This window comes from Oncorhynchus clarkii, chromosome 16, assembly GCF_045791955.1.
Source record: "Oncorhynchus clarkii lewisi isolate Uvic-CL-2024 chromosome 16, UVic_Ocla_1.0, whole genome shotgun sequence".
NCBI classification, from domain to species: domain Eukaryota; kingdom Metazoa; phylum Chordata; class Actinopteri; order Salmoniformes; family Salmonidae; genus Oncorhynchus; species Oncorhynchus clarkii.
Window position 1 is genome coordinate 46,380,342 of NC_092162.1, and position 15,315 is coordinate 46,395,656.

Genomic DNA, 15,315 nt, shown 5'->3' on the forward strand with positions numbered 1-15,315 from the left:
AAACAACACTACACATACAGAAGCCATGATAATTGGGGAATAGTCACAATTTGTAAGGTAGCTATCTCTCAGGTTAAATAAGGCTATGTCCCAGAGACTTTATGGTTACTGCTTACTGAGGCTACCTAGATTCCATATTCTAATACTATTTGTTTACCTTTTTTATGTGGTAAATTATACTCTTTCTTCCAGTGCCACCTGTCGGAGGCCTATCAAGGGTGCAGCGGGGCGACCAGTCCAGTTTAAATACCCAGACCTGCCTGCCAGTCCCATGACCCTACAGAGACAGGCATTGGAGCGCTGCCTGGTGCCTCTGTGGGCCCAGATCCTGGTCTTCCTCATCTTGACTTGCCTCTTCGAACTCATCTACTCTGCCATGGAGCACAGCTCGGACCATCCCTTTGTGGCCTTGCTGGACAACCTCAGTATGGGGACAGCGACTGAGGGACTGTCGCTCCAGGATGACCCTTAGGACTCATCTGTACACCCTCTCTAGGGAGGAGTAACTCCCCTGCTCTAGGTCTGTGTACTGATTCTCCACCCTTCTCCTAAAGGGAGAAATCATTTTATGCATGAATTTAATAATGGATAAAACTTAATACAGCCAATGCTTATACCAATCCTAAACTTTAAAAACCATGATGAGAAGTAGTGCACACTTGGGGGTTAAGGATGCTCCACAAATTGGTTTACAGTTGTTGTGAGGAACTTCATTTGGTCACTGTAATTCACCTTTACACTTTGGATGATGTCACTCTTAACCAAGCAAGGTCGCCCTTATAACCTTGTTGGTTGGAAAATGTTCAGATGAAACTACTGTTCAAATATATACAGTGATGGTGAAAGTGCAGAAAATAAAGTGATTAGGCTTAATTTAGAGAAATAATACCATTTTGAGATTTGTAACTGAATGGAAGATGTTGTATTTAATTAAAAGTATGCATCAAGGAGAACTGAATGGCGTTACGGCTACAATTTACACATTGGTTCAGTTGGGGTTATCAAAGTCCAGTCTGTGTTAGAGTTCATCAAAGATGTGATCAGGGACAGTATTCTCTTGTTTTAAAGGTTTTGTAAATGTATTTTTATTCAGTATAGTTTTTGGGCACTGAAATGTCAAACTAATAAGCAATATTAAAAAATATATTTTGTGAATACTCATTACCTTTTCAAACCCATCTGTATTTTTTCCGTTTCTATTTTGGGTGTGAAATAGCTACTTTAAACAAAATGTTAGGGAATTCAGTGTTTTTTTTTCAAGAGTTGCTTTTGTGTTTGAGTTATTTTGAATAAAGAGATTTGTTTCATTTGGACATGGTCCCAATTGAATAACACTGTATGACATTTTAATTCAAACTGCATGCATGTGCATATTTAGTTGAACAGTTAGTCAGTATGCTGGTTATCTGGTGACATGTCAGTGCTATCGTGGATCCTTGTGATGACCATACTCGAACTTTAACTCTTTCCATTTCAAATGTTAACTTAAAGGGTGGGTACCCTATTTCAAGCCCAGCACATGACGCTCATATATAAAAACGTCACGAGCAGCTGCATTAATACGCTGTGTGTACTGTCAAATAGTAAAAATGACTGACCGCAGTGGAAAATGTAATATTATGAAGTTAGTCAAAATTGTGTCTCTCAGCTTATTATTCGTTGTTATAGTATGTTTCGTTGCAGCCACTTTAAGGACTCTGACGTTTGACGTGAATTCAGGACTTCAACTTGCACACTGGGAAAAGACGAAGAACATTGCGTCTGACATAAACCAGCACCAGCGAAAGGAGCTTCTTGCTAATTTCAGAGGTGAGATCCGGCCTAACTTCATCAAACTGAGCAAATTTGTCAGCCTATATGGTGTGAATAATCGCTATAACATGCACACTAAATTTGGTCAACGCCACCGGCTTGTTTTGTATGCAGAGGCAATCCAGATTCCCACGGTGTCAACAGCGAAGACGCAGCTCAACATCACCGCACTGGGCGAGTTCGACAGCCTCCTGAGGAGAGGTAACTTTGTTTAGGTCCCGGGAGTATACGATGATCCATTCCATAGGCAGACGGTTAATGTAGGAAACATGTTTTCACTGAGCACGCAGTTACCAATTAGCATTTCGACACTGCTTTATGATACTCAAGCAGAAATGCATCCGTTTACTCCACTAGAAATGATATCACGTTAAAAAAATGGATGTTTGGCGCTGATGCTATAAATTACTTTGATAAACTTAAATATTTTGACATTTTCCTTTGTCGATGTTGTCTGTTTTTAAACGTTCATAAAAGCCTTTCAACGTGTGAGCTTACCCTGACTCAGTGGAGCAGAGCGGTTGACTCTTCTGACCCCTTTTCACGCTCTGGAAAATACTGCCTTCACATTCGTCAATTTCAGGTGTTATCTTGTCCAATCATTAACGGTGTGTGTTTCAACTCCGAGTATACATGCTGACTGTCGCCTGGAAGTAGTTTTGTGGGGGGGGGGAGAGCAGAAACCGCCTCAGAAGTTAAGCAACATTTACGTACCACTACAAAGATACGGTTAATGGGATAATGTTGCTTTCATGCTGACGCGATTGTAGATTTACTGCGAGGAGTTGGCTAACAAGCCGTTTGGCTAGATAGCTACAGCACCTAGCTAGCTAACATTTGTCTTTGCTTACTGTTGGGGAGGGTGGGGCGTTCTGTTTGGCTCGCAATGGTTAGAGGTTTTCTCCCCAATTTACCCCTTTTTCTCCCCAATGTCGTGGTATCCAATTGTTAGTAGCTACTATCTTGTCTCATCGCTACAACTCCCGATACACAACCCAACCAAGCCTTTCTGCTTTTTAAAACCTCTTGAAGCTAGGGGGCACTATTTTTATTTTTGGAAAAATAACGTTCCCAAAGTAAACTGCCTATTTCTCAGGACCAGATGCTAGAATATGCATATAATTGACAACTTAGGATAGAAAACACTATAGTTTCCAAAACTGTAAAAATATTGTCTGTGAGTATAACAGAACTGATAATGCAGGTGAAATCCTGAGAAAAATCCAATCAGGAAGTGACTCTTATTTTGAAACCCCTGTCTTTCTATGCATCCCTATTGCCCATTGAAAGGGATATCAACCAGATTACTTTTTCTGTGGCTTCCCTAAGGTGTCTACAGCCTTTAGACGTAGTTGCAGGCCTTTATTTTGAAGAATGAGTGTAAATGTCCACATTGCGTAAGTGGTTTGTTGTTGGCTCTCAGTGTGATTTTTGCGCAACACAGAAAGGTAGCCATTTTTTCTCCCGGTCCTAGTGAAAAGCCAACTGTCCCGGTTGATATATTATCAAATAGATATTTGAAAAACACCTTAAGGATTGATTATAAAAAAAACGTTTAGGCCTCCCGGGTGGCGCAGTGGTTAAGGGTGCTGTACTGCAGCGCCAGCTGTGCCATCAGAGTCCTGGGTTCGCGCCCAGGCTCTGTCGTAACCGGCCGCGACCGGGAGGTCCGTGGGGCGACGCACAATTGGCCTAGCGTCGCCCGGGTTAGGGAGGGCTTGGTCGGTAGGGATGTCCTTGTCTCATCGCGCACCAGCGACTCCTGTGGCGGGCTGGGCGCAGTGTACGCTAGCCAAGGGTGGCCAGGTGCACGGTGTTTCCTCCGGCGCATTGGTGCGGCTGGCTTCCGGGTTGGATGTGCGCTGTGTTAAAGAAGCAGCGGCTTGGTTGGTTGTGTATCGGAGGACGCATGACTTTCAACCTTCGTCTCTCCCAAGCCCGTATGGGAGTTGTAGCGATGAGACAAGATAGTAGCTACTACAACAATTGGATACTACGAAAAAGGGGTAAAAAAAATAAATAAAAAAAAAAAAAAAGTTTGCCATGTTTCTGTCGATTATTATGGATCTAATTTGGAATTTTTGTCTGCGTTGTCGTGACCGCTATTTCCGGTGGAACAAAAGGAACATTTGCTGTCTAACTGGGAGTCTCGTGAGTGAAAACATCCGAAGCTCATCAAAGGTAAACGATTAATTTGATTGCTTTTCTGATTTTCGTGACCAAGCTTCCTGATGCTAAGTGTACATAATGCTATGCTATTGCTTTTGCTGTAAAGCATAATTAAAAAATCTGAGACGACAGGTGGATTAACAAAAGGCTAAGCTGTGTTTCGCTATATTTCACTTGTGATTTCATGAATATGAATATTTTCTAGTAATATTGTTTGACTGTTGCGCTATGCTATTCAGCGTTGCTGATGACAAATATACCGGATCCGGGATGGGTAGTTCTAAGAGGTTTTAACACAGCGCGCATCCAACCCGGAAGCCAGCCACACCAATGTGTCAGAGGAAACACTGTGCACCCGTCAACCTTGGTTAGCGCGCACTGCGCCCGGCCCGCCACAGGAGTTGCTGGTGCGTGATGAGACAAGGATGTCCCTACCGGCCAAGCCCTCCTAACCAGGACGACGCTATGCCAATTGTGCGTCGCCCCACGGACCTCCCAGTTGCGGCCGGTTACGACAGAGCCTGGGCGTGAACCCAAAGTCTCTGGTGGCACAGCTGGCGCTGCAGTACAGCGCCCTTAACCACTGTGTCACCCGGTTAAGGGCCTGAACACTTATTTTAACTTAATATAATACATCAATAAAATCCATTTAGCCTCAAATAAATAATGAAACATGTTCAATTTGGTTTAAATAATGCAAGAACAAAGTGTTGGAGAAGAAAGTAGAAGTGCAATATGTGCCATGTAAAAAAGCTAACGTTTAATTTCCTTGCTCAGAACATGAGAACATATGAAAGCTGGTGGTTCCTTTTAATGAGTCTTCAATATTCCCAGGTGAGAAGTTTTAGGTTGTAGTTATTATAGGACTATCTCTCTCTACCATTTGTATTTCATATACCTTTGACTATTGGATGTTCTTATAGGCACTTTAGTATTGCCAGTGTAACAGTATAGCTTCCGTCCCTCTCCTCACCCCTACCTGGGCTCGAACCAGGAACACATCGACAACAGCCACCCTCGAAGCATCGTTACCCTTCGCTCCACAAAAGCTGCGGCCCTTGCAGAGCAAGGGGAACAACTACTCCAAGTCTCAGAGCGAGTGACGTCACCGATTGAAACGCTATTAGTGCTCACCCCGCTAACTAGCTAGCCATTTCACATCGGTTACACCAGCCTAATCCCGGGAGTTGATAGGTTTGAAGTCATAAACAGCCTAATGCTTGAAGCATTGCGAAGAGCTGCTGGCGAAACACACGCAGGTGCGTTTGAATGAATGCGTACGAGCCTGCTGCTGCAGGCTCAGTCAGACTGCTCTATCAAATATCAAATCATAGACTTAATTATAACATAACACACAGAAATATGAGCCCTTTGGTCATTAATATGGCCGAATCCGAAAACTGTCATTTAAAAAACAAAGCGTTTATTCTTTCAGTGAAATACGGAACCGTTCCGTATTTTATCTAACGGGTGGCATCCCTAAGTCAAAACATTGCTGTTACATTGTACAACCTTCAATGTTATGTCATAATTATGTACAATTCTGGCAAATTAATTATGGTCTTTGTTAGGAATAAATGGACTTCACACAGTTCGCAACGAGCCAGGCGGCCCAAACTGCTGCATATACCCTGACTGCATGTATGGAACTCAAGAGAAGTGACACAATTTTTCTAATTATAAGAAATTCATGTTAGCAGGCAATATTAACTAAATATGCAGGTTTAAAAATATATACTTGTGTATTGATTTAAAAAAAAGGCATTGATATTTATGGTTAGGTTTGGTGCAACGACAGTGCTAAATCATCACCCGTTTGGCCCAGTTGGCTGTGATTTGATGAGAAATCAACAGGCACCGCATCGATTATATGCAACACAGGACACGCTAGATAAACTAGTAATATCATCAACCATGTGTAGTTAACTAGTGATTATGTGAAGATTGATTGTTTTTTTATAAGTTTAATGCTAGCTAGCCACTTACGTGAGGGCAGCAAGAAGCCAAGGTAACAGGTAGTCAGCCTGCCACGCAGGCTCCTCATGGAGTGCAATGTAAGGCAGGTGGTTAGAGCATTGGACTAGTAACCGGAAGGTTGCAAAAATGAATCCCCAAGCTGACAAGGTAAAGTTCTGCTCCTGAACAAGGCAGTTAACCCACTGTTCCTATGCCGTCATTGAAAATAAGAATGTGTTCTTAACTGACTTGCCTAGTTAAATAAAGGTGTAAAATGCATAATAATAAAATAAAAAATCGACCAAATCGTTTCCCAAAAATACCGATTTCCGATTGTTATGATTATCAGCCATTCCGATTAATCGGTCGACCTCTAATTCTTAGTAACAATTTGATATGCAGCAAGTGAGACCACGGAGGTGACAATTTCTGTTTTTAGCAAGTCTGGTATTAGTTAGAGGAACGTTGCTTGTCACCTGTCGAGGGAGAGAGGCAAGGACTGCCAGTCAACTACATATTTGTATGAAATTAAAGATGCTCATTCTGTTTTGGTTTATTTGATATTAATAGGCCTGTATTCGTCCCATGTTTAACAGATATTTCTCGTCAGGATGGCCTCTTCTGACCGATTAGTTTGAATAATGTAAGTACACAGTCTGTGAGGGTGGGACAGATGCAAGGTTTCCAATAACCGGATTTTGGCCGTAAATAAATTAATAGAGAGAAATACAATTTGGAAAAGGTGAAAAATTCCCATTGAGAAATAATGATTTTTAGCCTATTCATTGATGGAACTAACAGTTGATCTAAATACATTTGACTAGTCATGCTTAATGCTTATTGGTCTATGGGATAATTTAGTGGAATTTAATTGGCGCTGCCGGACAGATGGTTGTATGAATTTGGGATCAATTCAGCAGCATACCAGCAGCATACCACTGCTGGCTTGCTTCTGAAGCTAAGCAGGGTTGGTCCTGGTCAGTTCCTGGATGGGAGACCAGATGCTGCTGAAGGTGGTGTTGGAGGGCCAGTAGGAGGCACTCTTTCCTCTGGTCTAAAAAAAATAATATCCCAATGCCCCAGGGCAGTGTTTGGGGACACTTCCCTTGTGTAGGGTGCCGTCTTTCGGATGGGACGTTAAACGGGTGTCCTGACTCTCTGAGGTCATTAAAGATCCCATGGCACTTATCGTAAGAGTAGGGGTGTTAACCCCCTGGCTAAATTCCCAATCTGGCCCTCATACCATCACGGTCACCTAATAATCCCCAGTTTTCAATTGGCACATTCATCACCCTCTCCTCTGTAACTATTCCCCAGGTCGTTGTTGCAAATGAGAACGTGCTCTCAGTCAACTTACCTGGTAAAATAATGGATAAATAAATGAATTTGGGATCTATTGTCCTATACATGTCCTAGAGTCTTTTTTTGGCTATTTCTTTCTCGACAAGCTGACCAATAGAATAGGTCAACTTTTCTACTTTGGTGGATAGTAGATTGACATATGCTCGTAGGTGGTGCGTCCATAAGACTAAGTAAATCTAAATGAATTGCTAAAATTATATAGCCTAATTAGCCTACTCCAGTTTATACAGAAATAAATAAAATAATTCAAAATAGGTTACTAAAGCATGATTTGGCCACAGAGGAACATTTAGATTCCCCAAGCCTTAAAAGAAAAAACAAGTTGTGGATTGTTTTAAATGGCATAGCCTACAGTTGGAAGCAAAGGCAGTGCGTGCAATTTGGGCAGCGTGCGCAGCAAATTCCGTAGATGATTATTGAGTTGCTACTGTCTGTGGAAAGTAGAGGGGGCCCAGCCAGGCATATCACAATATTTCGAAATATAATTGCGTGAAAACGTAGTTTGGAAAGCAAATGGTATTGCTGTAAAGAGAAGACAAAGACTCAAATCAGTCTTTTTGTTGTATAAATCCAAAACTTAATTGAGCAAACAAACAATGGCTATAGGCCTATCTTATTGGCACCAGCGGAGAGCATCGGCCGTATCCCCGGTGCTATTCACTTTATCATTGTTGGGTCAGTGCAACTTAAGTTTGTTTTTGGACAATTTCCTCCTCAAGTTTAGACGACAACGTCGATACGCATCAATGCATCCTTGGCTTGCATTTTCTGCTAAGACTAATTACCATAATCTAAATGTGATTTATTTCATTCACAGCACTGTGGATGAACTCTAATCAGGTTACGCACCAAATGCATATTGGTCTGCAAAATGTCTCAAATGTCTGTCAAGGTCAAATGTCCGGAGCCACATTTTCATAAAGGAAACCCTGGACAGATGTCAAGGTAATGTGTGAGCCCATGATCATTATGCTCAGAGCTTAAACTCTCATGACAGTCTACATTTTAACCATCAAATGTAATATTTTTTTATTTTGTTTATTTCTTTTATTTCTTTATTTTTTGTTCTGTTTGTCTTTCTTCCGTGCACACAGTTTATTGGTTGACTTTTTTTTTTTTTTGCATGTTCACTATGAACTAAGGAACTTAAGATATGCACCTAGTGTAATGACATCTGCCTGTATGGAATATTTTCTTTGCTGCTAATAAATTGGCCAATAATCTGTTTGGAAAATGGTTTGTTGTGCACACATTTATGAACACTTACAATCTCACCTTAACTAGAGTAGCTCAGGAAGGTTAGCTGCCACCAAACACAAATATTTTCTCAGGTAATCTAGTCTGAAGCAGTTTGTTAGATCAGTTTCTCTAGCTCAGGTTTTAGAGCGGAGTGTGCAGGGAAAAAAATGAGTGTAGTCGAATTACATACAGTGGGGAGAACAAGTATTTGAAACACTGCCGATTTGGCAGGTTTTCCTACTTACAAAGCATGTAGAGGTCTAATTTTTATCATAGGTACACTTCAACTGTGAGAGATGGAATCTAAAACAAAAATCCAGAAAATCACATTGTATGATTTTTAAGTAATTAATTAGAATTGTACCTAATGATTAAAAAAAAATACAGACCTCTACATGCTGTGTAAGTAGGCAAACCTGCAAAATCGGCAGTGTATCAAATACTTGTTCTCCCCACTGCAAGTGTTGCTGTTTTTATAAGCACACTAAAACCCTAAAAGTATTACTTCTGGTTAGTTCAGTAGCATGTGTGATTAAATGCATTAGTCAGTTAAACTAGCATTTTCCCAACAGTTAATTATTTTATCAGATTTATTGTGAACAACAATTTATGCACATATTTCAACAGCTAATTTGTAACATTTTGGTGCAATTTTTGGCAAAGCCTTTGACCTGTGCATTATCTCCTGTGACCTTTTTGACCCACAATTTAGGCACAAATTGGACTATCTCAGTAATGGTAAGGCTTACAGACATTAAAACCAAGTGCGCTGTGCTTCTGGGATTATGTTGTATCATTTCAGCTCTAAAAGCAATGTTCATTTTACCCCCCTAACACTCAACACTAGGGATTGTGAAAAGTAATTATATATATACAGTACCAGTCAAAAGTTTGGGCACCTACTCATTCAAGGGTTTTTATTGTACTATTTTCTATATTGTGAAGACATCAAAACTATGAAATAACACATGGAATCATGTAGTAACCAAAAAATTGTTAAACAAATGTTATATTTGAGATTCTTCAAAGTAGCCACCCTTTGCCTTGATGACAGCTTTGCAGACGCTTGGCATTCTCTCAACCAGCTTCACATGGAATGCTTTTCCAACAGTCTTGAAGGAGTGCTGAAACCTTGTTGGATGCTTTTCCTTCACTCTGCAGTCCAAACCATCTCAATTGGGTTGTCAGGTGATTGTGGAGGCCAGGTCATCTGATGCGGCACTCCATCACTCTCCTTGGTCAAATAGCCCTTGCACAGCCTGGAGGTGTGTTGGGTCATTGTCCTGTTGAAAAACAAAGCGCAAACCAGCTGGGATGGCGTATCGCTGCAGAATGCTGTGGGAGTCATGCTTGTTAAGTGTGCCTTGCATTCTAAATAAAGCACCATCACACCACCACCTCCATGCTTCACGGTGTCAACCACACATGCAGAGATAATCCGTTCACCTACTCTGCGTCTCACAAAGACATGGCGGTTGGAACCAAAAATCTCAAATTTGGACAGCACACCTGTTAATTGAAATGCATTCCAGTTGAAGCTGGTTGAGAGAATGCCAAGAATGTGCAAAGCTGTCGTCAAGGAAAGGGTGGCTACTTTGAAGAATCTAAAATATCAAAACTATGAAATGACACATGGAATCATATAGTAACCAAAAAAAGTGTTAAACTAAAAAAATATATATATATTTTAAAAGCGAATCAGGCACAGCTTCTTTCTTGAGCTCCGACCTGAAGATCATTGATGTCATGATTTGACCTCGTTGTCTTGAAAGCAACATTAAACTCATGGTGCTCATCGCCAGCTCATAACTGTGAAGTTGGATTCAGTGCTCTCGTCTGCATTAAAACCCAAATTTTGATCCAGGTTGAACTTCATAGCCCCACATTAAAAGTAAGCAATTGTGAGTTGAGAAGACTAAAAAAGTTACCATTGGCTGTTAATTACAGAATGTTTATTTTCACATGGTTGTCGTCGTGGGCCAAAAGAGTTTGGGAACCACTGCCCTACACTAAACATGTTTTCCCTCTTCCAGTTTTCCCTACAGTTTTCTCTTCCCACCTGGTCCAGCATGAGGTTGTGGCCAACTACAGCCACCTGTTCTGGGTGCCTGGCTCTGACCTGGCCCTGGTCCCCTACATGCTGCTGGCCCACATAGATGTGGTGCCTGCTGATGAGAATGATGGATGGGAGGTCCCACCATTCTCTGCAAAGGAGATAGATGGATTCATCTATGGTAGAGGGGCCATCGATAACAAGCAGTCCGTCATGGTGAGTGTTGACCGTAGGTAGAGGTTTATGGGACTTCCCAAGGCACTCTGGTCAATTTTGGGAACTCAGTTGGGGTCTCAATTGACTGTTGCGAGTTAGAGGTAGTAGAATACACAAGGTGCAATTTTTTAAATTTTGTTGTGCATCATCAGTTTCTCTTTTTATGTGAGTCACTGATGGTCAGTCAATTAGCCCATGTCAGCTACATTATTTTAGATAGCTGGCTGCAAAACTAATTTAGCAAAACTAATTTAGCAATCTAAACTTGTTGTCATGGTCAAATTACCTGCTGGGGGGATGACCTGCTGGGGGGGGCCCTCCTATTGATTTTGGGTAGAATTGCATGAAATTAGTAATAAAATGGCAAAATCTGTAATTGGAGCAAACTTGCTTAAAACGGCAACGTTTTCTCTACACCCTGTGGCAAAATGTGAAGAATTCACTGAAATGAACTCTAAAAAGTAAAAATTCTCTGTGCTGACGAGCGGGGACACCCATCCCTGATTTAAGCCAAGGGCCTGATTTAACAATGTGTTTACTGTTTTTCCTCATCCAATGATACGATTTCATATTGTCAGAATTTAAACAGCCTATGTTTTTCACTGTAGGGAATCCTCCAGGCGCTGGAGTACCTGTTGATAAGAGGTTATTCTCCGCAAAGGGGATTCTTCATTGGTCTGGGTCATGATGAAGAGGTTTGTGAAGTTAGTAGAGGTATTTTATTTCAGAAACCGAAAGGGACAGAATTCAGAAGCATGATCTTCTCTTTGTACTGTAGGTGGGTGGCTTGCAGGGGGCCATGAACATAGTGAGGGTGCTGAAGAAGAAAGGGGTACAGCTGGCGTTCATACTGGATGAGGGTCTGGCTGTGCTGGATGGAGTCATCAGTGGTCTGCAGGGGCCTGCTGCTCTGTAAGCATTCATTCATTAACTCTTGTCTCATATGTTAGGCTCTATAGCACTTTGTGACACTCTCCTGATGTAAAAAGGCCTTTATAAATGAATTTTATTAAGTGCTACTTATAAGGTTTACGTCATAGGTTGCACTCACTGTTTATTAAAAGTGTGTGGGCCTGCCTGTGTATGTGTGTCAGGATTGGGATCAGTGAGAAGGGACAAGCCACGGTGAAACTGAGTGTCTTCAAGGCCCCGGGTCACTCCTCCATGCCTCCCAGAGAGAGCAGCATCGGCATCCTGGCTGGAGCTGTCAAAAGGTGAAAGGGGATTTGGGAATCACACTCATCACGGACTAGATGGGTCTTCTATGTATAGCCAATGCTTAACACCTACAGATACAGTTCAATGAAGGGGAATTCCACTTTTCTTACTTGGTCAGCCATGAACATTATAGAGCCTGAGACAAATATTTTATAAGGCCCAAGGTTCAGGTTTTATTGTCACGCACATAAGTGTAGTGAAATGCCTTGCTTGCAAGCGCTATCCCAACAATGTAATAATCAATATCCATAGTACTATAATGTAAAGTAGTACAAAAACGCACAAGAAATAGAAATAAGAAGAACACGAGAAAGTAAGTAAGTTGTATACTCCTCTCAGTTGAGTATGAGTGAACTCATACATTGTTTTAGGTCTGCATTATAGAGTATATTGTGTCATGTCATGTTGTGAACCTAAGCCCACATTCTCTAAGCACACGTGATCTGTTTTGTCAGGTTGGAGGACAACCCTATGCCCATATTGTTTGGTGAAGGCCCTGAGCGCAGGACCTTTGAACACTTAGCTCACAGGGTAATGCTGTGTTTCTAACCTCTGTCCTATATTGGCTTCAATTATCCTATGGGATGTTCTGCGATATAGAGTGTAGTGTTTAGTACTAGTCTTAACATCATTTTAAAATAAGTACACAGCTTTTTAAATCGCTTTGAAATGTCTTTGTCTTACAGTTTGGACTCCCAATTAAGTTTGTCATGTCAAATATGTGGCTGTTCTCTCCACTTATTGGCAGGTAATTCCCTCACTGAATTTCTCTGGTTTGGTCCACATTGATTTTTTTCAATTAAATTTGAAATAATTGCAGATTATACTTGATTGAGTTATAAAACCTAAATAACATGTATTTATGTTACAGAGTAATGGAAAGAAGTCCTGACACAAATGCTTTTTTGAGAACCACAACTGCAGTCACCATGTTCAACTCAGGTGTTAAGGTACAGTGTCTTGTTATGATAAATGAGTTATAGTGCATGAAGGTGGTTTGTTCAAGTGATGCTCCTGAGGTTTTCTATAGTTTCAGCAGCTGTTTGTCTCGAAAGCACTTTCAATACGGGGTCTTTGAAATTGTTGTAATATGTCATACATTTCATGTGATATGTTCTTTAAAAGAATGTTGTATATGTTCAGCATTCCAATTGTTTTATGTTATATAGTCTTGGGCTGCATCTATTAACCAAATACAATACTTGGATGTGTCTATTCTTCATAGGTGAATGTTCTTCCCTCCCTTGCTGAGGCCTATGTGAATCTGCGGATACATCCAGCACAGACTGTAGAAGAGGTATAAAGTGCTAATCCCCACATCTACATATATGGTTCAACAGCATGCTATATTAAAAAGTCATGTTCTATTATACTGTAAAGCTAAAATCATAGGTCCATCTCACAAAATCGACACACTGAATTTATAAACTATTTAGTCATGCTGGCAACTTTGAAGTACAGTTCAAGGAAACTCTCCCCAGTTTTCAAAATGTATAGTGTTTGTGTCTTCCTGTCAGGTTCTAGAGTTCATCCAATCCACAGTGGGAGATGAGAGAGTGAAGATGGAGCTGGTGAATGGTTTTGACCCACTGCCTGTCAGTTCGTATGATGAAACATCCTTTGGGTTCCAGACCATCAAGAAGACCCTGCTGGACCAGTTCCCACAAGTTACTGTTGCGCCTGGTAAGAAACGGAATAGAAGAGGGAGTGGTATTTGTTTGATTTGCCCACTGTGATGTTGGGGAAAGGGGGGGGATCCTGTTTTTGGTATGATTTTTTTAGGTAACATGTTCACATTTTTATGACATAGTATTCAGCATACAAATCTATCATATTCCAACGTGCAGGTGTCTGCATCGGGAACACAGACAGCCGCCACTACACTGACCTGGCCAAGGACATCTATCGCTTTGCACCTACCTGGATCAGACCAGGGGACACCCAGAGGTACGACTCATTGTAGCTGGAGCACTGGATATTCTGTAGAGAAGAGCTCTCTTTATCAGGTGTTGAATGTAGTCATAGTAACTGGATACGTACTGTACAACATACTGTATCTTTCAATGGCCTGTTGGGGTTGAGGAGATTGTTCTAGCACTGCCCTTTTGTTGAACGGGAGACTAAAACTCCAGTCTTATGATCTAGCCATGTGACACGGTTGAACCATATAATGTATGTCAGCCCTACATGCACAGCGTCTTGACAAGGAAGGTTTAACAATGCCCTCTGTTTGCATTGAACAAACAAGATAAAGTCTCACCTTACTAACACTGTAGTTTGCTTGCTATCGTTCCACTATTTATGCATTCTCTACATTTCCAGGTTCCATGGTATTAACGAGAGGATTTCTAAGAAGAACTATGAAGAACTGGTGGTCTTTTATTTCAATCTGATCCAGAACTGTGACATCAAGGAGCTCCCTTCTCCCCACAGTGCTGGCCATGAGCTCTAAAGCAGAAGGGTATTTGGGGGTCACTATTACATTCATAATCTAGATAAAAATGAGTTTGTTGTTAGATTCTATTTACCCCTTCAGGTTGGGTCCCTCCTTTATTTTGGATGAAGTACAGATCTCTCTTGGTGATGCTAATATATAATTATAAACAACAAACTACCAATGCTATAGTTTGAATGAAGACAGTCTGATTGTATTATCAGTGAGTACATCAATTCAATGTTACTCAGACATCAAAAGGGGGAAGGCTCTCACGAGGAACATACATGTAACATGGAGATTTTGATCTCTGTTGTAAAAAAACAAAACACTGGTGACGGTATTGCATAAGAGAGATGGAGTTTGATTTTTATTATGGCCATAAAGTTAATGGGTATAGAAAATCTATGTAATATGTTACTATTTTGTTATTGGTCATTGACGTGAAACTTGAATTGGAAATCATTGTGATGGGTGAAGTGTATTCAGCGTGCATGTGAGAGCTACTGGACAAATTTCCTCCCTGTGGAATGGTTTCTAAACAAATATAAAGATATTATATAAATCATTTATTTTCAATGCACATTAATGGTATGAAACTTGAAATTGCTATATTTTGACTAAGCGTGATATCTTACTTGCTGATTTCTATGAGTTACTTTAGGTTTTTTGTGTGAATATTTAATACAGGTTAATTGAGGTGCAATACTTGATTTATCTGTTTGAGAACTGAAATTCAAAAAAATGTCTTGAAATACTGCTGCCCGGTGTGCGAGGTACTGGGCCAATAAAGCTGAAGATATCATTGATGTGGGCGAGTGGTGAACATAATGGTTAATAAACATGATGCACTGTG

The 15,315-nt window shown here is 40.9% G+C and overlaps 2 protein-coding genes across 7 annotated transcripts in view; both read left to right on the forward strand.

Annotated features, from left to right (window-relative positions):
- The window catches only part of LOC139367659 (lamina-associated polypeptide 2, isoforms beta/delta/epsilon/gamma-like), a 28,455-nt gene extending 27,126 nt beyond the window's left edge, over positions 1-1,329 (forward strand). For all 6 annotated transcript variants that reach the window (XM_071105927.1, XM_071105931.1, XM_071105932.1 and 3 more), the window contains one exon: positions 193-1,329. In XM_071105927.1, coding sequence (XP_070962028.1) covers positions 193-472 — 280 coding nt within the window. In that variant the 3' untranslated portion in view covers positions 473-1,329. The remainder of the gene's footprint in view (positions 1-192) is intronic.
- Positions 1,330-1,523: 194 nt separating this feature from the next.
- On the forward strand, positions 1,524-15,315 carry LOC139368592 (N-fatty-acyl-amino acid synthase/hydrolase PM20D1.2-like). The gene is made up of 13 exons (XM_071107644.1): positions 1,524-1,809; positions 1,927-2,013; positions 10,572-10,807; positions 11,416-11,502; positions 11,586-11,719; positions 11,902-12,021; positions 12,481-12,556; positions 12,712-12,773; positions 12,897-12,975; positions 13,251-13,322; positions 13,543-13,708; positions 13,873-13,972; positions 14,348-15,315. Exons 1-13 carry the CDS (start codon positions 1,590-1,592, stop codon positions 14,475-14,477), a joined length of 1,569 nt encoding a protein of 522 aa, XP_070963745.1. The 5' UTR covers positions 1,524-1,589; the 3' UTR covers positions 14,478-15,315.

Excerpts from the sequence above, each read along its gene's own strand:
- LOC139368592 (XM_071107644.1), top strand. The coding sequence starts at position 1,590 with ATGACTGACCGCAGTGGAAAATGTAATATTATGAAGTTAGTCAAAATT. Across the intron at positions 13,323-13,542 it reads CAGCACAGACTGTAGAAGAG|GTTCTAGAGTTCATCCAATC; the intron begins GTATAAAGTGCT and ends TCTTCCTGTCAG. Across the intron at positions 13,973-14,347 it reads AGACCAGGGGACACCCAGAG|GTTCCATGGTATTAACGAGA; the intron begins GTACGACTCATT and ends CTACATTTCCAG.